Source organism: Alexandromys fortis, unplaced genomic scaffold (genome assembly GCF_014885135.2).
Source record: "Alexandromys fortis isolate MF-2015 unplaced genomic scaffold, M_Fortis_MF-2015_v1.1 scaffold_5, whole genome shotgun sequence".
In the NCBI taxonomy this organism is placed as follows: Eukaryota; Metazoa; Chordata; class Mammalia; order Rodentia; family Cricetidae; genus Alexandromys; species Alexandromys fortis.
This window is the reverse complement of record NW_026067924.1, coordinates 18086269-18107916: the sequence shown is the minus strand read 5'-3', so window position 1 is coordinate 18107916 and position 21648 is coordinate 18086269. Positions and strand designations below refer to the sequence as shown.

Here is a 21648-nt window from a genome sequence, read left to right as displayed (position 1 = left end):
GTATCACCACCTGCCTGACAAATCAGAAGTCATTTTGTATTGGTGCTATCAAATTTAGATGGTAATAGTGCCCCAAATCGCATTATATTGGTTAGAAGTAGCTCTCCTGCCTTAGGAACTGTGCAGTAGACAGACCTGTTATACCTAGGAGTGTGTGACCTTGCCAGGTAATTTTATTTTTATATTAACCCTAATTTTAATCAGATTTTGTCCTGCATTAATACAACGCAAGATACTAAACTTTAGTATAAAATCATAATTCATGGGCAGTATTTTCATGTATTTTTAAACATATTCCCACTGGCCTTCAGTCCAAGTGTGGAGCCCAGAGAATCTGGGTTATGACCAGTAAAGAAGAAAGAGCAGAAGCAGTAACAACAGAGTAGATGAACCTGCCAGTGAGGTACCATGAAAAGAAGGCAAAGAACAGAAGTGTTTCCCTTGGACCTCTTGTCTGGACTGCCACTGGAGAACGGTGCCCAGATTTAGGGTAGGTGTTTCCACTTCAGTTAACATAAGAAACTCCCACACCGATGTGCTCAGTAGCTTGTTTTTTAGTTGATTCTGGCCAAGCTGACAAGCATGATTAACCCTTAGAGCATCTGTCTATAAAGTTGCTATTACCAACCACAGGGAAAGTAGCCTGGCTGATCTTTTAGCTTTTGAACTGTGATGCTCCTGTACCACAGGACCCTTGCACAAGCACAGAAGAGGGAATGGGCCCTGACGAGCAGGCGGGGCTCTCCCATGGCTGAGGCATGAGTGGCAAGGCATTAGCAGCATGTAAGTGCTGTGGGAGAATGCTCTCCCTAGGCTCTGGTGAGCTGCACAGGTGAGGAGTGTCGGCGGGGGCAGGACCTGACCTCAGGCCTGTGGGAAACAGCAAATCCCATATCCTGTGCTGAATAAATGAATGCCCATCGGGCAGTGTGACCCCTTTGCCATGGTGGCAGGCTTAACCACAATTTTGAATTTTTCCATTTTTTTTAATAAATGTATTTATTTTTGGTGAGTCTTTAAAGAAAGGATCTGAAAAACATTGAAGCCACTTTGATATATGAGTCTGAGATGCTTGCCTTACCTAGTATCTCAGTATCTACACTCTCAATTTCCTTGGCTTCTCAGGAGTCAAAAGCAGACCACCTGTCTGTGATGCCAGTGTGTGGCAGATTGAAGATACGGGGTTCTTTCCTGAGGGCATTTAAGTTGCTTCCTGGGAAAGCCACAGGTGCCATTTCCTTAGTCTGCTGTACTCTCTTCCCATTCATATCCAGCGTCAGAAATTCCCATCCTAATAGAGGAATTAGGAGAAATCTCCTTACTAGCCCCATTCCTCGGGAATTTCCTGAGTGTTTTCACTATTTACCCGAAAAGCCATTCTTTAGGCCAGGAAAGCAGAGTGCGCACAGGGGCGATTTCCCGCTAGAACAGGGGCCGCGCTGCGGGGGATCAGTGTCTGAGTGTCCAGTCACAGACTGTGACTGCTGCAACCTCGCTCACTGTGATTCCCATGGTAACCTTTGTGGGTGGTTGGGTGCTACTGTGGAGGCAGCAGGTGGGACGTGTTGGGGACACCTCCTTGGCGTGGGAGCTGGCTCCCCATCATCTCGTGTCTTGTTCTGCTTCCCACTCAGCATTTACAGGGACCATTTATAGCAAACACTGGCCAAGTGTTTCCCAGAAACCCACAGCTAGGACATCTCCGCACATTCCAGCCTTATGTAAACGTTTCTCTCCTCACCATCCACAAAGAAGGTTGAGCTCAATAGGCAAGAGCAGGCCTTTGCAGTGTAGGCTTTGACCAGGTTAGGACCTGCTTCTGAAGTCCTTCTTCTACCCTGAACAGCACCCCTGGGAGCACAACAGACACAGACAGGCAGTACAGCGGCTTCCATGAATATTTTGCTTCAGAGCTTGGATGCAGTCTGTAGACATGTACCCTGCTAAGTGACACCAGAGCCCCGAGGCAGGCTCATGACGAAGAGGAAGATTGGAGGTCTGCGGCCCAGGCACGCAACACAGGTGAAAGAGAAGGCAGACTGTGGAAGGCAGAGGTCAGGAAGATGGTCGCATCTCACTGTGGTTAAGATACAGTGAACGCACAGAAAGAGCAAGTTCTGGGAGGTCATGTAGAGATCGAGTGTAGTGGAGTTCCTTGTGAATGTCAGGGCCTATGCTTCCCTGCACGGCTAGAACTGTTCTCCTTTGCACCACTCACTTGCTCAGTAGCTGTGTTAGCAAGGGCCTGCTAATCCCACCGCTCTGCCGGTGTGAGGAATTCATGGCTGAGCTAGCCCTGTCAAGGCTTTGATCCCAGCAAGAAAGCCAATGCATATATCTTCATTCCAACTGGGCACGTTGGAATTCCAACGTGAGTAATATTCTAGGAAAAGAACTAGAAAGAACTGTAGATTTTTAGAGGAAGGGGTTATGGAAAGATTTATTGAATAGTTGCCATTTGAGTCATATCTAAGGGGAGACATGGAGAAGCATCGAAGCCCAGCTCTCCGGAGGAAAAGCAGCAATGCCTCTGCTACTGTTAACTTTCAGGTGGTCGGAAGAGTCCATTTGTTGGCTTTCCTCGTTGATGTTGGGGTCAGTGGACACACAGAGACACATCTTTTCCCATTATCAGCGCTGTTATCCCCCCGCCCCCCCCACACCTTGTTCACACGGGAGGGCCAACAGCGAGTGCTGTGATTGCTTCATGTGTTCCACATGTCTGGCTTTCGTTGCACTGTACCAAAGTGCAGGGAGTGTTTCTTCTTGGCTGATTAATGTTCAATTCGAGGTCTATTATGAACCTCCAGGCTTTAATTACCACACCATTACCCAGTCGATTCCTTGCCATCTTTTATTTATGGCCTTTATTACGCCTTGGTATGTGCAACTGCCTAATTCCATGCTAAATGCATTTTTACTTCATTAACTGGATTTTATTCCATTTTTCTCATTTGTCTAGATTGTTATTTATCTCCATTCCCTGTGTGTATTTGCTGCTTTTGCTTTTTCACCAGTCTGATCTCTCATGAATTCTCTTCCTTTCTTGCCTGCGTTGTATCGTTCTCTTGCCCTCAGATACAGCTCCTAAACCTTCTGGACACTCTGCACTGGGAACACCTTGCCCTGGCTGTTAGCTACACTTGCTCTTACCTTGGCTGTTTCTCACTTTGTTGAGTTTCAGTCCGGACATTATAGGCTTTATTCATAGACTTTCTGCCCTGTACAGTTGCCTGTAAATTTTAAATAGCAAATTGAGACTCAGGTAGGTTTTGTTTTTGTCTTTAGGACTATACTGCTAAAAATATTTTTATATTATAATGTCTTACATGTTCTTCTAATAGTCCCTGTTCCCAGCAGTGTCTCAAAAGTTAATTGTTTATTTTCCTGGCTTGCATATTTTCTTGGGTTCTGGTCTAACCAATGCCATGGAGTCTCACAGGCAGCAGGCAGTACCTCTCTGTTAAACCAGGCTGCCAGCAGATCTGGCACACACTGGAGTTTATGAACGACTGTTCTAAAGACAGCTACAGGAAATTGATGAGAACCATCTAAGTCAGAGCCAGTGTTTGTCCCACCCAGCCTAGTTTTGCTGTAGTGAACAGTGTGCGCAGCAGCTGCGTGTTGTGTACTCTCATCTTTTGAGACCACTTTGCCCTTGAGTCGTAAGCCTGTTTCGGAAATACAGATGTTAACCACCCAGAGCAAGAGCTCCTGTGGTTGCTAGAGCATCTCTTTGCAGGTGTCCCCATCTGTGAAGTGGGGTGATGTCATACTTCAGTTACGTAGCCTGTGAGTGAAAGGAGGTAACCAGGCAAAGCTCTTGGAGCAAGGTCTGGGAGAACAGCTCTGGAGTGGATGCTTATCTTTTGTTGCTGTCTTGCCTGAATTCTCAAGGCATTTTTTTTTCTGTTAGGTGTCTTTTCTCTGGAGCCTCACTCCCTCACCTGCAGATCTGGTGGCCGTGTGACTCCAGCAGGCTCTCAGCCCAGGTTCTGACTTGCTGGGGTGCGCTGGCCTGCATGAACGCCTTCTACAATTACAGAACTCTTATTTTTCCCGCTTCAAACTCTCCTTTTAGGACTTGGAATGTTTGTTTAATCCCATGAACTTGCTTAGGATTCATGATCACAGTTAACCTTTTGTACAGTCTCAATGAGGTGACCCTGGGCTCCTCTGAGCAATTGTCTTTGACTTTCTGAGGAGCAATCATTATTTCACTGAGGGTGAGAAGAAAGGTATTCTTGCCTGGCTGCTGATCCTTTTCTAGAGAGGACAAGTTGCTTCCTCTCTGGCCTTGTAGGAATCTGGTGTTGGAGGCATAATCTAACATTATCCACGGTGTCTGCTGATATTGTTATTATTGCAAAAACACCCCTTGTGTTGGGGGTATGTGAAAGCTGATTGCTACAAGTCAAGATTTTAATTTACTTCTTGGTTTATTATGGGATGACACAGGTGTTTCTGTATCTAGGCAGAAGATGGGTATTACAGTGTGTATGTGTGTGTATGTGTGTGTGTTTTCATGTCACTAACAGTTCTAAGAGTAAGTGTTTCAGTGTGGCTTTCCATAATTAATATTAGGATTTCAATGCCAGAAGCTGGGTGCCATGGGGGGACTTGTTCTGGTTCCTTGTTCATCTTTGTGATGCTCCACCTTGTATCTCTGGGTGGATTCCGGCTGAAATAGGGCATAAGACTTCCTTGCCTGCACCTGCAGTGTAAGTGGGTGAGAACCCAACCAGATCTCTAGACCCCTATACTAGAAGAACAAGAAGGCTTCCGGCTTGCTGTCATGTGTCCCCAGAGGCCTGTCACCAGAGAGGTAATCTTTTTAGAGCTCTGAGTTTAGTTCAGTTGCTGGTAAATCTGTTGCATGAGATGCTGGCCAAGGACCACAGAGGGATAAGAAGGTGGAGTGCAGTAGAGAGCGAATCCTGACTCCATGAAGTAACGTCACAGGCACAGCATACCGGTAAGGTGGGTGTTGTAGAATAGGTATCTGTAGACCTTGGAGGTACAGTGTCATGTACAAGCCCCCTTGGGTTAGTAGCAGCTCCATTGGCTTGGTCCTGTGTCAGAATCGGGCAGTACTGACAGTCCCTCCTCTTTGGAGACAGCAGAATCAGACCTTCCAAGCTGTCCTCAGGGCCAGTGGGAACAGAACCGTGCCTTCTCACACCTTCAGTTAGAGCTAAAGCAACAGAAAGAAGATCGAGAGTAGGAGGGGAAAAAAAAAACAGTGGTGATTAAGGACACTAATAGCCAAGGGGCTAACTCCAGGGCTGGCCTCAAGAACCCTGAACCTATTGTACTTAGCAGTGGTTAGAGCCTGGGGGGCATGGGTGGTGGAAGTAAGTGTGTGAGTGCTGATCAGCAAAGGGATTCTGAAAACAAAGGCGTGTGTGAGCAGTCCTGTCTGTCTGAATTGTGAGGCTGCTTGGTAGTGAGCATGCAGCCCCTTTCTTTACTCAGGCCCAAGACAAATGGATCCCCCATCTGCAACAGGTTTGAAAAACCAGGTGTTCTAAGCATGCCATGGGGTTGTGGAGTGTGTGGAAACCTGCAGGGATACCACAGCAACTTAGTGAGCTGTGTCTATTTTAGGGGGACTGCAGTTCCTGGAGCTGTTTTACTGAGATACAGAAACAGAAAGACAGACAGACAGACAGACACACACACACACACACACATACACACACACCACACACACCACACACTCCTTCTCTTAGCCTAATGAGCTAAATCCACCTAAATCCACTGACTTTCATGCCAGGTGTGTGAAATCAGTGTATATTCTTACGGGGCTGGGAGAGATACTTCCCTTAGCCTAATTGAGCTAAGTCCACTTTCATTGCAGGTGTGTGAAGCCAGTGTATGGGGCTGGGAGAGATTTGGTAATGGAAGATTAAAAAGAAAAAAAAAATTGTTGCTGTTTGAGATAGTGTCTAACTGTGTAGCCCACACAGGCTTTGAACTCAAAATACCCCTGCCTAAGGCTCCTGAGTGCTGGGATCACAGGCAGCTTGTATTACCACACCCAGTTAGCACTTTTAAAAATTGAACTCCATGCTGGACAGAGGCTAGCTATGATCTGAGAACTCACGTCTTGCTGTCATCCCGACAGTCTTGAGAGGATATTATAAGTTAACACATTCATTAGTCCTGTGGACATGTTGGGGACCAGTTGATAGACAACAGGAAAGACAGTCTGAAAACTACAAAATATTATATATTGTATAAAGTTCATTTAATATTAAACAGGTATCCAGTGTTCTTATTTGTAAAACATACAGACAATTGTAACTTTTTTTTTGGTATGTGACATTTTCTGAGATAGTCCATAACTGTGATTTTTAAGCTTTCACTTTTTGGAAGCTAACCCCACTCTTGCAGAGGATCTGAGTTCAGGTCCCAGCATCCACTTAGGTGCCTCACAGCTTCCTACAGCTCCAATTCTGGGGGAATCTAGTGCCCTCTTCTGGCCTTCCTGAGCATTGCACTCATGTTCACTTAATGCACCCCCTCCCACATAATGCAAACTAAAGTAAGTAAAACATTTAGACTCTAATTTTGGTTTCTGTCTGTGCTGTATAGTTTTAAGTCAACTTGACAGAAACTAGAGTTGTCTGAGAGAAAAGAGCTTCAACTGAAGGAGCGTCTACCTAACACTCCAGTGTAGATTTATTTGGTTTTATCTGTTTTTCTGAAAAGGGTTTCTCTGTGCAGCTCTGGCTGGAGCTCCCTCTGTAGACCATGCTAGCCTCGAATTTAGAGATTTTTCGACCTCTGTCTCCCAAGTGCTGGGATCAAAGGCATGTGCCGCCGTATCTAACTGATATGTCCTTAGTGATTAACATGAGAAGGCCCAGCCAGCTGTGGATAGTTCCACATTAGAGCTGATGGGCTTTGGTGCTATAAGAAGCAAGTCACAAGGAACAAGCGAGTGAGGAGCTCCCCTCCATGGCCTCTGTATCCGCTCCCGCTTCCAAGTTCCTGTCTTGACTGCCTTGGATGATGAGGGACGAATAAACAAAATAAACCCTTTCGTCCCCATGGTGTTTCATCACAGCAGTAGAAAGCGTAACTAAGACACAGTCCCAGAGTATAATTTAACAGTAAAGGAGAAAAATAAAGATGAAAAAGCGTGCACTGATATTTCCAAATGGAGCTTTTATAACTGACTCAGGCAGACGGGGCTTATTTCAAAATATTGAAGCTGGGTCTAGTTATAGAAGTGTGTTTAAAAAATGAAAGCTACTTCCCCATAGGGTCTCTCATTGTGCTAAAACCTCATTAGTAATAGTTGTGATAATAATTTCTAAATTATTCCAGTAAAATTTCCTACCTTAACACTCGAACAAGGAACTTTAAAGACTCTGCCTGCCTTGACTACACGAATCGGGAATAAAGGTTTGTTTTTCCTGGGGCAGGTAAATATGAGAAGGTAGATGATGCATTGAAGAAGGAAAGAGAAGGGCTTCTCCGAGTGATTTACATATTGATTACTTAGATTACTGCTTCATTTAGTGCCTACTAATAAACCGTGCCTTGGAAATGTTTCCTGAGCGTTTATTGGCTGCAGTAATTCTACCCTGTGTATGCGGATCACGTCCTCATTAAATATTGATGCACTCATGAAATGTTAATAGGATGTTAATATGAAATACAAGGTAATGTGCTCGCTGGGAGCCGGGAGCTGGACGTGAGCTACCTGTCTCTGCCTTTGCCTTCTGTCTGCTCGGCTTGCTGTTTTCTTCAGTTTGTTTCCTCATTATCGGGAGATTCACTTTGCTCCCTGATCTGTTCTCTCAGATACATTTTTTTTTTTTTAAAAAGAGAAACAAGGTTTTCTGATTGATGGGAGTGCAGCCGTTCTCTTCAATCTGGAATCCCTGCTTTGAACCGGAAAGAAGTCTGTCAAAAGACGTGGGGAGTTAGGCATGAGGTCTGGGGAGACGGTTGACGGCATCCCCTGGCCAGGGAGCCAGGCATCAAGGACTCAGGAGATGACCGTGTCTGGAAGGACCCTGCCCTGAGAGTCCACATCATTGTGCTCTTGGCAGTGGTCTTGTGTGCAGAGATAAGTCAGCCTTGGTCTCCCTCCTTTCAGATTGCCCTGATCACTTGCATCCTCTTGCCTGTGCCTCTCCTGTCATCTGCGTTCCCATGGCCACTCTGCTCCAGCCTGGTCTGTTTGGGTTCTGTGCTCCAGATGCCTCCCTACAGATCCAGGCCCCTCACTCTGTAGGCCAGACCTGGTGTTCCTGACACCTACTTACCTCAAGGGATGTGACCATGATAGTTCTACTTGGGAACTTCTCCTGCTCACAGATCTAGGCCCTGTCTCTCAACAGCCAGGGAAGCATCCTTGACCTGTTGACACAGACTCCCAGGCTTCGTCTCTTCACGGCATGTGTGGTGGGTAGGAACTGCATCTTAGCTTTTCACCTTTCTTCTTATCAGAATGCATTCATAGTGAAGTCAGGGCCCTTTTCCACCTTGTTCCCTATCCGATGATGTCCAGCCATCTTCCTGGGAGCGCATAGGTGCTCGATTAATACTGGTGGCAAAATGAATAAAGTCCTTATCCCTGACACCAAAGAGTTCATGGTCTAGAGTGGTGCCTTCATCTGCTTTGTGCTATTATAACAAAATGTCTGAGCATGAGTAGCTCCAAAGGAAAGAGATTCATTTTGGCTGACAGTTCTGGGACTAAAAGGCCAAGGCCCCATGTATGGTGATGGTTGTTTTGCTGGCAAAAGTCCTGAGGTGTGCAGGACATATAACCTGGCAATAGCCATGAAGCACACATGCATACACACACACACACACACACACACACACACACACACACACACCTATACTCCCTCTAGTGTCTTTTTATCTGTCTATTTTTCCTACCTCCTTTATAAAACTATCAGTATTCAGTCATGGATATTGCCCTGATGACCTGATCTGAACCAGATCACTCACCATAGGCCCCTCCCCTAAACTTTAACCTGTCCTAACCCCTCACAGTGGGGATTAAATTTCAGCACAGCCTGGCTGGGGGAAAGGGCCCACACAAAGACCATCTCCAAACTATAGCAAAGGAGAACCTGAAACACACACTGCACAGCATCCTTGTAGATTCTCCTGGGAGGCCAGCATCTAGAGAGGAATGGCAGTGAGGGGGATAGGAGTCTGGCCTTACACAGGAAGAGTTCCAACCATAGCTTCAGATGTGTATAATGTGGTTGTGTGTCTGTGTGTGTGTGTGTGTGTGTGTGTGAAGTAAGCAGCCTCCTCAAGTATTATTGCTTTGTTGACATCTGACTTTGGATTTTATTTACTTTGGAGAGCTGGGGTGTTCTGTTTTTGTTCTATCCGTGTAAAAAATGGTTCCCTTAGGTCTAAGTAGTGAGATCATTTTGAGCTAGCTATAGGAGACAGGAGAATTTCTTATGAAAAGCAGACTTTCAGAAGATGGACTGAGAGGCCAAGCTCTGACTCCAGGGAAGTATCCTCTACATGAAGAATAGGAGACCTGGGCTCACAGACGTTCCCTCTGTTTTTACCTTCTCTGTCACTAGCATCCATATAATTCTTTAGCTCTTACCCATGGATGCTGTCAGCGTGGGGAGGCCAGCTTTCCCCGTTACATTAGTTTCTATTCTTGTCACTGTGACTTGCCTACTGTCTGACAGAAAGAACTGAAGGAAACATAGCTTTTTATTTTGACTTATGGCTGCACAGGTGTCAGGCCATCATGGGGTCAGAGACATATCAAAGCAAAGTAGGTAACATCATAGCGGGCAAGGAGAGGAGAAAAGAGAATACAGGAAGCATCCAGGGACAGATATAGCCCACATTTACACTCCCACTTCATCTCACCACCTTTAAAAATACTGTTCTCTTTTGGTATTATCAAGAAATCTAAGAAGCTAAATAAGAAGGAGAACCCAAAGAAAAACATATAGGCATCCGCCTGAATATTAACCTTCATCAGGCGATGAAAGGAGACAGAGACAGAGACCCACATTGGAGCACCGGACAGAAATCTCAAGGTCCAAATCAGGAGCAGAAGGAGAGAGAGCACGAGCAAGGAACTCAGGACCGCGAAGGGTGCACCCACACACTGAGACAATGGGGATGTTCTATCGGGAATTCACCAAGGCCAGCTGGCCTGGGTCTGAAAAAGCCTGGGTTAAAACCGGTCTCACTGAACATAGCGGACAATGAGGGCTACTGAGATCTCAAGAACAATGGCAATGGGTTTTTGAGCCTACTGCACGTATTGGCTTTGTGGGAGCCTAGGCAGTTTGGATGCTCACCTTACGAGACTTGGATGGAGGAGGGTGGTCCTTGGACTTCCCACAGGGCAGAGAACCCTGATTGCTCTTTGGGCTGACAAGGGAGGGGGACTTGATTGGGGGAGGGGGAGGGAAAGGGGAGGCGGCGGTGGGGAAGAGACAGAAATCTTTAATAAATTTAAAAAAAAATAAAAATAAAAATATTTAGATGCAAAAAAAAAAAAAAAAAAAATTCTGCCCACTGATTAGAGCAGCCTCGTGATGTGATATACAGAGAGTTTTTCTCTGTCCTGCCGGCCAGATCCCAAGGATGACATTTTTGTGTTATGTTTGAGCAGGTAAAAGTCATCTGTTAACTTTTTAAGTTTGCTTGAACTTTATAATAAAACCTACACTCATGCCATATGAATAAATAGCATGTAATAATAAGTCATGAGGACTCTATAGCCAACAAGATTTATTATATCTTACCCAGTCTGAGAGCTCTTCCCATGCAGAGGGATCAGCATGTATGTTACCTTTTTTGTAGGTATTTATTCTCTTATTTATTTATTTATTTTTTACTTTTTTCCTCATGTCTATAGCCAAGATCCTCAGAGTTCTCCCCTAATTAAATCTGATCTCTATTAAATTTGGAGGAATACATAGCTTTTTGTCTCTTGTGGAAACAAAAGCATAACCTCTCCCCCAATGCAACACATTTACCTGCATTTAGAAGCTAAGACATCTCTGAAGTATATAAGCTGGCTTCATTCAGCAGTCCCTTCAATAATCCAATGTCTCTCAGCAGCTGCCATTCGCTCATCAGCATTAAAGAAATTCAAAGTCAACAATGCACCGTATAGGATCCAGATGCCCTTTGTATTTTCCACCCTATGTGCTTATCTTTTTTTTTTAATACTTTACAGTTTTTTTTTTAAAGACTTTATTTATTGGTTGGTTGGTTGATTTTTTTGAGACAGGGTTTCTTTGTAGCTCTGGAGCCTGTCCTGGAACTACCTAGCTCTTGTAGACTTGGTTGGCCTCAAACTCACAGAGATCTGGCTGTCTCTGCCTGCCGAGTGCTGCGATTAAAGGTGTGAGCCACCACCGTCATGCTAAGACTTTATTCTTTTTAAACTGTTTGGTTTTTCTATGACTTGCTATCCCCATTTTTTGCTATGTCTGTTTAGAAATTCTTTTGGTATGGACTGCTTTACTCTGTACCTGCAGCCTTCTCTGAGCATGTGAGCCAAGCTTTAAGCCACCCCATGACTCTACACATGGCGCTGGCTGGCTTAAGCCCTCGGGCAGCAGCTGGACTCCTTATCTCTGTAGCACCATAGCCTACCCAAGAGACTGTGGGATTAGTAAGCCGTGTCTGACTCTGTGTTTGTGTGTTGGGAACTTTTATTCAAAACGCTTTGTTAGGGCCTGTGTGGACACTTGTCCCCCACATTTGACTCCAGTAATTGTTTCTGGAAATGCCTTTATGACACGCAGAGTTGTGTGTCCCTGAGCTCAGATAGTTTATAATCCAATCAAGTTGACAAGAAAAATAAACCATTCATTTAACTGGGGAAGTCTCAGGGAAGTACTGTGGTTGATCCTCTTCACGTGTTCCCCAGACATGCTTCAGTGAGACTATGCAAAAATATGGATGTTTTAACAGGAAATAAGCCATGAAAATGTTGACATTGAAGTTGTACAAGCTTGCTGTTCCTTAGAAAGAGAAACGGCATAAGAGACAAGAATGATGCCCTGTCACTTAAGTAGTAAATCTGTACTGTTTTGTCTTGAAAAATTCTTCACAGGCACCTCTGTGCAAATGAAAACCAACGAGCCAAGCAAAACCTCTTCCTGAAGGTCAGAGGGCTGTAGGAGGCTTGAGAAATAGCAAAGTCTTAGGTTCTATATTCACTGTGCTCTCTTAGTCCTGGCCTCAACATTCATTGGTTGAAGGCCCCATAGGTCGGGGTGATTCTCCTTACATCTTTATTGGAGTAAGCTAAGAGTCTTGATGTGCTTGGTCACAGAATCTTCTCTGACCTTCTCTGACTACTTTCCTCTTCTCCACACAGATTGTGCTTGAGAACAGCAGCCGGGAGGACAAGCACGAGTGTCCCTTCGGCCGCAGCAGTATAGAACTGACCAAGATGCTGTGCGAGATCCTGAAAGTGGGCGAGCTGCGTAAGTAAGGGTGCATGTGCCCCGTGGGTGTAAAGGTCGGCAGGCACCGAGCTTCCCCTACCCATGAGATGACTTCCCAGAGTGCCGACCTTCACATGCCATTACCATAGGTCCATTCTCTGGCTCAGGTGTCCTGTGTGTGTGTGTGTATTTCTAAATGTCTGTTTTGTATAGAAACATTAAAGGCTACAGGAAGAGAGGACTTGGTGGGTATTGGGTCAGAGGCTCCGATATTATAAAAATTAGTGCATGTCCCATGTGCCTCACTTTCGGCTAGGTAGAACATCTGTTGTGGACTGTTTCCTTGCATTCTACTTCTTAGGCTTCTTGAGACCATTTCCTTTGCTTTCTTTTGAAACAATTTTTTCCTATAAAGAAGAATTGAATACTGTAATGAAATTCTCTTTGCTACCAGTGTTTCAGTTGTGGGGAATATTTACTCTAAAAAGAAAGACTTATTGAAGAAAATGGGTGTCTGAAAATGAAAAGTTGGCTAGAAATACGCTTTGGGCTCTTTTTCTTACATGACTAACTTTCTAAGAGGACATCCAAGAAGAGAGATAATAATATCCTTGCCTGTTGGCTCATTGGTGTACTTTAGCTTTAACATGAAGGCAGATATGACTTAATCTCCTTCCATTGTCCTTGCCTATGCCAAGTCTCCTTGAGCAGCCAATTCTCACTTCTCCCATCCACAGAACTGGAGCACACGGATGAATCCTTCCTCTCAGGCTTAATAACACTAGTACTAGAGAAGACTGCTTATATCAGGAAAATTTTGGAGGTGGTATGTGATTCTATTGTGAAAAGTATAGATATGTGACCACCAGCTTTGAGGGCTTAAGATAATGGTGTAGCGTAATTAATGGGAAGGGGCTTGTGATTAAATTGAAAAGGGGGTTATGTTTTATTTACATTTGAGAGCAAGATATAGATAATGTTGAGGAAATTTAGGAATTAATAAAGGAAAAACTAAAAAGTTAAGTTATTGGACCATTGGCTGCCAGTTAGGTAAAGAAGTCAACGTTGGCATAGAACTGCCAGCGAAGGTCATTGCTTACGAGGCTACAGTACTGAGGAATTGCATTGGGATGGGGACAGTCAAGCCAGGGCGGTCTGTTAATTTGTGCTCTTCACTGAGTGTTGAGGTTGCAGCCCTTAGGGATCCCTGATATAAGGTGTCTGCCTCTTCCCTAATTGAGACTGTTGTCTTTGATATCCCTTACTGTTTGTTCAGCTTAAGAATGTAAGCCCTAATCAAACAATCCCCTTGGAGTCTCTCCATCTGATAACGATCTAGTATTTATCTCAGTTTCATGGAGGGGACTATTTAAAGTCACTTACTAATAAGGCCCTCTGAATCCTTCCATTTCTAGAAAATGTAGAGGCACCAGGCTTTCTGTGTTCAAGTTACTCAATTACGTTGCCTCTTTTACCCACCCTTTCCATCTTCCTAATACCATATGTTGGGAAACAGGAGGAGTACCCTTGTGCTGTGATGTTCCCGGCACCACTTTCTGCTTTGCTCTGATGTCATTAGTCTGCCAGAAGAGTGGCCTGGTGGCAGGGAAAGAGATGTTAGCAGTGCAGAGGAGCTGAATTCTGTATCTGGTAATGACTCACCCGGGTCATTGTGCTGCTCTAGCCATTCACAGTCCCCAGAACAGAACTCCTAGAATGGCAGCGTTTGGGGATGAAGACTTAAGTACTGTCTTGGCTTTGTAACTGCAATACAGAAATGTCAGTGTGGCGAGCCTGTGAGAGGCCTAATACTCAACCTGGAGGGACTGGCTCGGGAGGCATGGTCGGATTCTGGAGTGGGTTGTGGATACGGCTCTTGTGGGCCTGATGTGACCTGGAAACCTGGCCTTTCCGTCAGTGGGGCCATCCTGGTAAGGGAGAGGAACCAAGGTGGCAGTAGTCTGAGGTCGCCAGCCATCTCACGAGTTTCTGTCTGGTGCCTGTGCATGAGATGGAGTTGGAGGATGTCACAGGTTTTGGCCTCTGGCAGTGTGAATTTGATCTTGCCATTACAGTCAGGATAATGAAGGGACCGCAGTCCTGTGAACTGAGGTAACAGGGTACAGAGATGAAGGGAAATAGCTCATGGACGCGGCACAGTAACGCAGCTGCTCGTCTTCTGTCTCCCAGCTTCTGATGAAGAAAAGTCCTTGGCGTTCTCTTCAGGTCGCCCTGCAGGTCCTCGAGCTGCCTCTGCGTGGAGGCTGGACTTGAGTGACAGAGTGGTGCTATGGTCCCTTCGCCAAACATAAGGATACTTGTATGCATTTGCTCAGTAAAAAATCTACCGAACATTTGTAATGTGTTGCATACTGCAGCTATGGTTGAAGCAGAAAGGGCCTCTCTCCCCCAGGAACTTCCAGAATTTTCTTAAACTTCAGAAAGTGAAAAGATGAGCTGGGACTGAAATAACTCATCCTGTGATTTTAAATTTATTATGTTTTTAAAATAACGCCTATTTGTGATACAGAACAATTTTTCCAATATTTTGATCGTTTCGAGTTTAACTTTCCAATTTGGCCTCCTGCTAGCCATCATGTTGCAAGGGCCATTCTGGGCATCTTTCAAGGCTCACAGAGTGTTTTTACTTCTGTGAAGTGAGACATGCCCAACTAAGTTGTTTTCTGCTCATAAAATATGAAAGGATGGCTGTACTCTGATTGAGTGCTCGACATCAAATGATAAAACACCCCATGGAAAGAGGAAAATTGCTTTTTTAAAATGGATTGCCTTTTGCCCAGTGCCATATTAAATAAGTTACTAATATGAAAAACAAATTTGAATGCACCCTTATGTTGACGGAGATACCTATTTTTCTTCTAAGGCAAATTAGTTTCACATGCAAATTCATTTCTTCTTGGTTTGTTTGCTTCCCTCCCCTTTCTTACGCCTAAGTTCACAGTTCTGAGAACTTCTCAGATTTGTGCGACTAACTGACCTTGAAAACCATGGTCAGTTTAACTATGTTAACCAATTCTGAAACTAGAAGAAGTGTCTGATTAAAAATCTAATGGGTAGGGGCAAAAGGATGCTCATAAATAGAGTTAATTTTCTGAAATTATTTATCCTTATTTTTAATTTTAGGTCTCTTGAAGAAATCTAGTTTGAAAGTGCCAATTATAATTTTTGTATCTAATGCAAACACATTAAATTACAGATACCAAACGTATGTGAACATTTTCTCTTTAGGTAGCTTAAATATACACATGCCCTGTTCTGCTTCCTAGTTATTGGGATGTCAAGTGACAAATATTATCTCTGATAGTATGGCTTAAAATAACATCTATTTCTGTTCTCAGAAACAGTTTATCTAGGTTATTTAACTGATGCCTGTAACACCCAAAATCAATAATGTCTATGTTTATTAATGAAGGAAGCCCTGCTCTGATGACATAGTGTATGGAGTAGCTCAGTAAATTTTGACTGAGGATATCCAGGGGAATTTGCAGAAAGAAGTAGGAAAAGAGAATGGTGGTATTTGGAGATCTGAGGGAACCAGCTTGGAACACAGCTCAGCTACTTGTTGGGTGTCTCAGCATGCTTCTCTACTATTTTCAGCTTTTGGTCCCTTATCTATAAAATAATACATGTTACACAGTTCATGGGGCTTAAATGTACTAATGAACATGGCTGTAGCTGAAACACCCACCAGTAGGGTTCATTTTCTTTATTTATAAGTGTCCCAGTCTTGCTTTCCGTGAGGAAAGGGAAGGTTAAGTGAGAGGGCCTGATGTTTCCACTTTAGAGGGAGCTGAACAGTGACCTTGTTTCTTCACTCTACACATGACTCACATTAGCTACAGTCGGTCCTCCATCACAGAATCTCAATCTGGAGAACCAGCCAACTCTGGGACTAAACTATTTGGAAAGCAAATTCCGTCCATACTGAACATGCACAAACATTTACCCTTCTCGTTGTGTGAGACAACAGTACAACAATGACAGTTTGTGCAGCATTTATATTGTGTTAGTTATCGTTGTCCATTTAGAAATCATTTCAAGGATATGAACAGTTATGCATAGGTCATATCTCAGCACAGAAGGTGCTTGAGCATCCCTGGACTTGTTTTCTAAGGGGTTGAGGATGCTTCCCCCCAATGGACAGCAAAGAACATTCCTTTTAACCTTCCAACTTGAGACTCCTTTGGAAAGAAGACATGTTTCCCTCAGTTTCCATTATAAAAATCACAAAGAATCCTTAGAAAGCTGGATATGATCACATATACCCAGAGTCAGGGTGTGTAATCGGCAATCCCAGTGAAAAGAATCAAACAGACGGGGAAGGAGGAGTAAGCTTTCAAGATAGGAATTACGTGTTTATTTGCTTGGAGTTTGTGAAGGAGGCAGGAAGGGGGTGGTGCCTCTTCTTATAGAAGGAAGAATATAGGCAAATCCATATAACTGCTTTAGCACTGAGTTCTTGGGAAGATATTAGCTCCCAAGTAGAGAAAAACAGAGATAGCTGTGCAGTTTTTGTTGTTATAACCTTTGTCCTCGAATAAATGAATGAAAGAAACTTAATTTCTGCTACAAGTAGAATAATTGCTTACCCATTGGACTTGTAACACCATGCCTATAGCTTCATCCTCTAGCTCTGGGGCACCTCTCTACAGGGTAGGATCTTATTAGTCACCATCACATTAATTTAGCACATTTTCTGTGTCCTCAAGATGCCCACAGGCTGACTCGAATGTCCTTCACATGAATAATGAGAGTGAAAAAAATCCTTTTCCCTCTGTAGTGTTTTGTTGACATCAGACCAACACCTCTAGAGAAGCAGTATTTTCTCTGAACCCTCAGAATTTCTACCTATGGTTTCTCCTTGCTGGGATTTTCAACAGCTACATGTGCCAGGCCCCAGTCAAACCCATTTGTCTATATTCTTGGAGTTCTACAACACTTAGTTCTTATGATGCCCACAGTCGCAAGCTCATATGCCTCTCTAGCACACCTTCCAGACCCGTGTTCATTCGTAGAAAAGAAAATACTGCTTCCGAGAGATGTTAGTCGGATGTCGATGAAACACTACAGAAGGAGAAGGATTTCGCTATCATTAATTCATGTGAAGGACATTCGAGTTAGCCTGTGGGCATCTTGAGGATATAGAAAACATATGAATGCAGTTCTGTATAGTTAAGAGGAAGATTTAAGGAAGCAAGCAAATGGAGGAGATGCCAGCTGCGGAAGGAAGTGTGAAATCCTAAGTATTTGTCATCGGGAGAGGTTTGGACCTGACCATACAGGCCATGGGAACCAATAGAAAGACTTCGATACACAAAATTCTGTAGTAGGCCTGGACATGACATTCTAGGATTTTATTGTTTACTGAGTGTGAGGAGGACTTTTAAGAATGCTAATGTAGAGGTTTGGGAATGGTGTGAAGCTCACATCCAGCAAACCTCACCCTGATAATGCATCTGTGGGGATGATTTCAGCTGCAGCCAATAGAAATTCCAGATGACTGAATGAGGGCAGAGTCAACCAGGCCCCAGGGTGATTAACCTCGCAGTGGTACCCTCGGGAATCCCACTTCTTTCCATTTGTGTTCTGCTGGTTCCAGAAGAAAGAGTGGCTTCTGTTACACGGTGGCTGGCTCTTTTCCTGAGGGAAGTGTCTCTGTGTACGCGCATGTTTCTAGAAGTCTTCCTACAAACTACTTTGTATGTATCAATGGCTAATATCTTGGCCTCTTCCTGCCCAACCTAGATGTTGGAACAGGAATGGGGCTGGCCCAGGTCAGACCAGTCATCGCTGCTAATGAGACTGGAAAGGCGTCAAACCTCCCCTTTGTGTGCCGCTACCGGATGCTCACCATAGCTAAGAGCATCGAGTTCTGTTCTGATGCAGAAATAATGACTTGGAACCCTTTCTGTCCTTATATTTGAAAAGATTTTTCTGCATTTTTTTTTCACTGATGCAGAAAACTACAACAAAGTATGGTCGGGTTACTGCCCTCTTTCCTCTTTACTGGGAATTGGGCAAATGCACTAAGGATTTTTTTTTCTTTTTTGGCATGGCAATATTCAAGGTTGCAGAAAAATGGAAATTGAGGTTTGATTATAATGCATTTCTTCTCCATCACCCAAGATGCAAGGACTGGGGCTCCGCTACATCATGCTCATGTTAGGAAATAGATATTCCCATTTCCTCACAATGCTACTGTAGATCAGTCCAAAATGTGTTTTGAAGGACAAAATGAATGCATTGTTGATGAGAGGCTCCATCATTCCCTCAGCTTTGCTATCTTCACCTCTTTAACCACTTACAGTCAGATCAAATAATGGCCTTCTGTTTAGAAAAATTAACGGGGAAGAAACTTACAACAAGCCATGAAAATAATGATCACGCCCAGACTTTGTCTTTCAGGGCGCTATTTATTATAACGCAGCTGCGGTGCTGAGTGGAGCACCTTACTCCATTTATCACCAAGACACCTCTACTTTAGCAAGTAAAAATAACACCCTGAGCACGTGGACGGACTCCCCGGCACACAGCAGCAATTAGAACAGACACTTAACTCTGGGACATTGGTGTTTGCGAACGTTGAGAGCTACAATCCATCACTTTCATTCTTAGTCCCAACATTCTAGTTGGAGAAAGGACAAGAAAATTAGGTTTTGGCAATTAAATCTATTAAGGACTTTCTCCCACCCCCCCAATACTAGCTTGTGCTCTTAACCCTTAGAAAGCTGAAAACTCTCAGATCTTAAGTCTGCCTAGACCTTTTATATTGTATTTGACTTTCTTATGCCATTTTCAACCTTCAAAATGGCAAGGAAAAACAAAGTAAATATTTTCATTTTGGCTTGGGAAAATTGTATGTCCATGGGGGGAAAAATATCAAAGTGATTGAGATGGTTTTCACAATTATTGTCCAAGCCATGACAGGATTTATAATGGTGTCATTAAAATCTGACATTCACAGTTCACATCCCTTAGTAGGCATGGTTGACATGTAGATTTCTCTCAAGGTGGTTAATGCTGTCTTGCTCATTACCCACCCCCATCAGAGACATGAAATCATCATCACCGCCCCCTAGGCACAATCCTTTGATAAGACTGTAGCAGGAAGGTCTCTGCTGATTGTGAAGAACCCATGTGCAGGGCATGGTCTGCACCTGGTTGTACATGGACTAGGAGACGCTGAGCTACGTGTGATGGCGGGGCTAGCTCTTCTGAACATTCTAGGTTTCATAAACGTTCACCTCTGTGGTTTGTCCTTGTTGGTGAAGGCAATATCATAGGTTTCTGAAGTTACGATAAAAAAGTTTATCCTCATAAGACTTGATTGTGAGGAGAAATTGAAACTTGGTAGTTTAAAAGGACATTACATCCAGTATATCTCCATTATAAATAAAGTGCTTTATTTTGTTCTCGGCTTTTTATTAACACATTTTATGCTATCTGTGAAATGATGTGTGAATGGCAAACATCAGGGTCTGTTCCTCTTACATGCTTGAGTGGGTTTCAGATTGGGATGTGAACTTGCAGGTTTGCCCAGGCTTGTAGGGAGGAGAGATACAGGCCTGTTGAAAATGCCTGGCCTCCCACTGGCTGCTCCTTCTGCCCCTCAGAAACCCTTGTCTAGATGCATCTCAGCATCAGGCGTGCATGAATCTCCTGGTCCTCTCCTCAGTCTGCCTCAAATACGGGTAGCATTTTATCTTTGTCTCTTTTGGTCCATGTCTGACTTCTTGTTAACACTTGTTTTTGTTTGCTTCATCTTTGTGGTCAGTTTCCCTTGAACACTGAACTTTCAAAAATTTAAGATTTTTTTTAAACTAACACACATCAATAAATAAAAATACATTGTAAGTGCTCGTGATTTGTCTTTGCAAAGTGCATGTTATAGAAGCCTTTGATTTACCTCTAGTGGACATTGGATTTGACTGTGAATTTCATTTCTAAGGGTATTGTGTTTTGTGTATCTAGTTTTATAAAACAGAACAGTGCACCATCTCACGAGAATAAGCTCCATAGAAATCCAAACACTAATTTTATTTAACGTTAAATCAATACTTTTTGACATTTAATACCAGGCATGAAGGATGTTGGAATAGGACGACTCTGTGTGTGTATGTTCTCTCTCTCTGTCTCTTTCTCTGTCTCTGTCTCTCTTTCTCACTCTTTCTCTCTCTCTCTTTCTGTGTGTGTTGCGTGTTTAAGCCCAAAGACAACCTCAGGTATTATTCCTTGGGGAACCATCTTCCTTTTTTTATTTTATGTATATGAATATTTGCCTCCATATATGTATCACACCATGTGTGTTCCTGTGGTAGACAGAAAAGAGGGTCAGATCTCCTAGAATAAGTGTTAGGGATGAGTTTTGAGCTACTGTGTTGCTACTAGGGACCCTAGCCTGAGTCCTCTATGAGAGCAGCCGGTGTTCTTACAGGCTGAGTCATCTCTATTGCCCTGTTTTGCTTTTTAGATCAGGTCCCTCACCAGTTTGGCATGCACCAAGAAAACAGGGCTGGCTGCTCAGTGAGTCCCAGGACTATGCCCATCCCTGTCTCCCCAAGGCTGCTATTATTATTATTATTATTATTATTATTATTATTATTATTATTATTATTATTTTATGTGGGTTCTGAGCATGCAAGTCAGGCTCCTGTTTGCAAGGCAAGCACTTTAGCAACTGAGCCATCTCCATAGCTCCAGGATCATCCTCTTATCATAAAAAAAAAAGCTGCTGTAAGCCAACAAATTAGCATTATATTTAAAACTGTAAAAAGTTTTAGGAGGCAAAGCAGGATGCAGTAAGATGCTAACATTCACATATATTGCTTTACCTTGGTCAGGAGAACACAACAGAGGTAGACTTCATCCATAGGAACAGTGTTTTGAATTATGCATAACAAGGCTTTCTATCTAGAACTCCCTGCAGAACCTAAGGAGAAGCTGTTAGAACTGAAGTCAATTAGAGAGCAGGTGCCGGAGAAATAAACTTAGTAGCTTTTCTGTATGCAGCTGATGCTTAAGGTCACTATAAAGTAGAAGAAAGGATTGTAGTGGAGGTGGCAATGAAAATAATCCCAGTGGAAAGTACCTTAGAAGGGTAAAGGAAACTATAAGGTTTTACTAAAAAAATAAGTAAGCAGATACTTTATTCCTCATAGGAAAATATTAATATGTGAAAAGTGCAGAAGTTGCCCCAAATCAG

At 43.5% G+C, this 21648-nt stretch overlaps 1 protein-coding gene across 3 annotated transcripts in view; it reads left to right on the top strand.

The window, feature by feature from the left end:
• The window catches only part of Elmo1 (engulfment and cell motility 1), a 513908-nt gene that overhangs the window by 269371 nt on the left and 222889 nt on the right, over nucleotides 1–21648 (top strand). For all 3 annotated transcript variants that reach the window (XM_050142466.1, XM_050142465.1, XM_050142467.1), the window contains exon 15: nucleotides 12356–12464. In XM_050142466.1, coding sequence (XP_049998423.1) covers nucleotides 12356–12464 — 109 coding nt within the window. The remainder of the gene's footprint in view (nucleotides 1–12355; nucleotides 12465–21648) is intronic.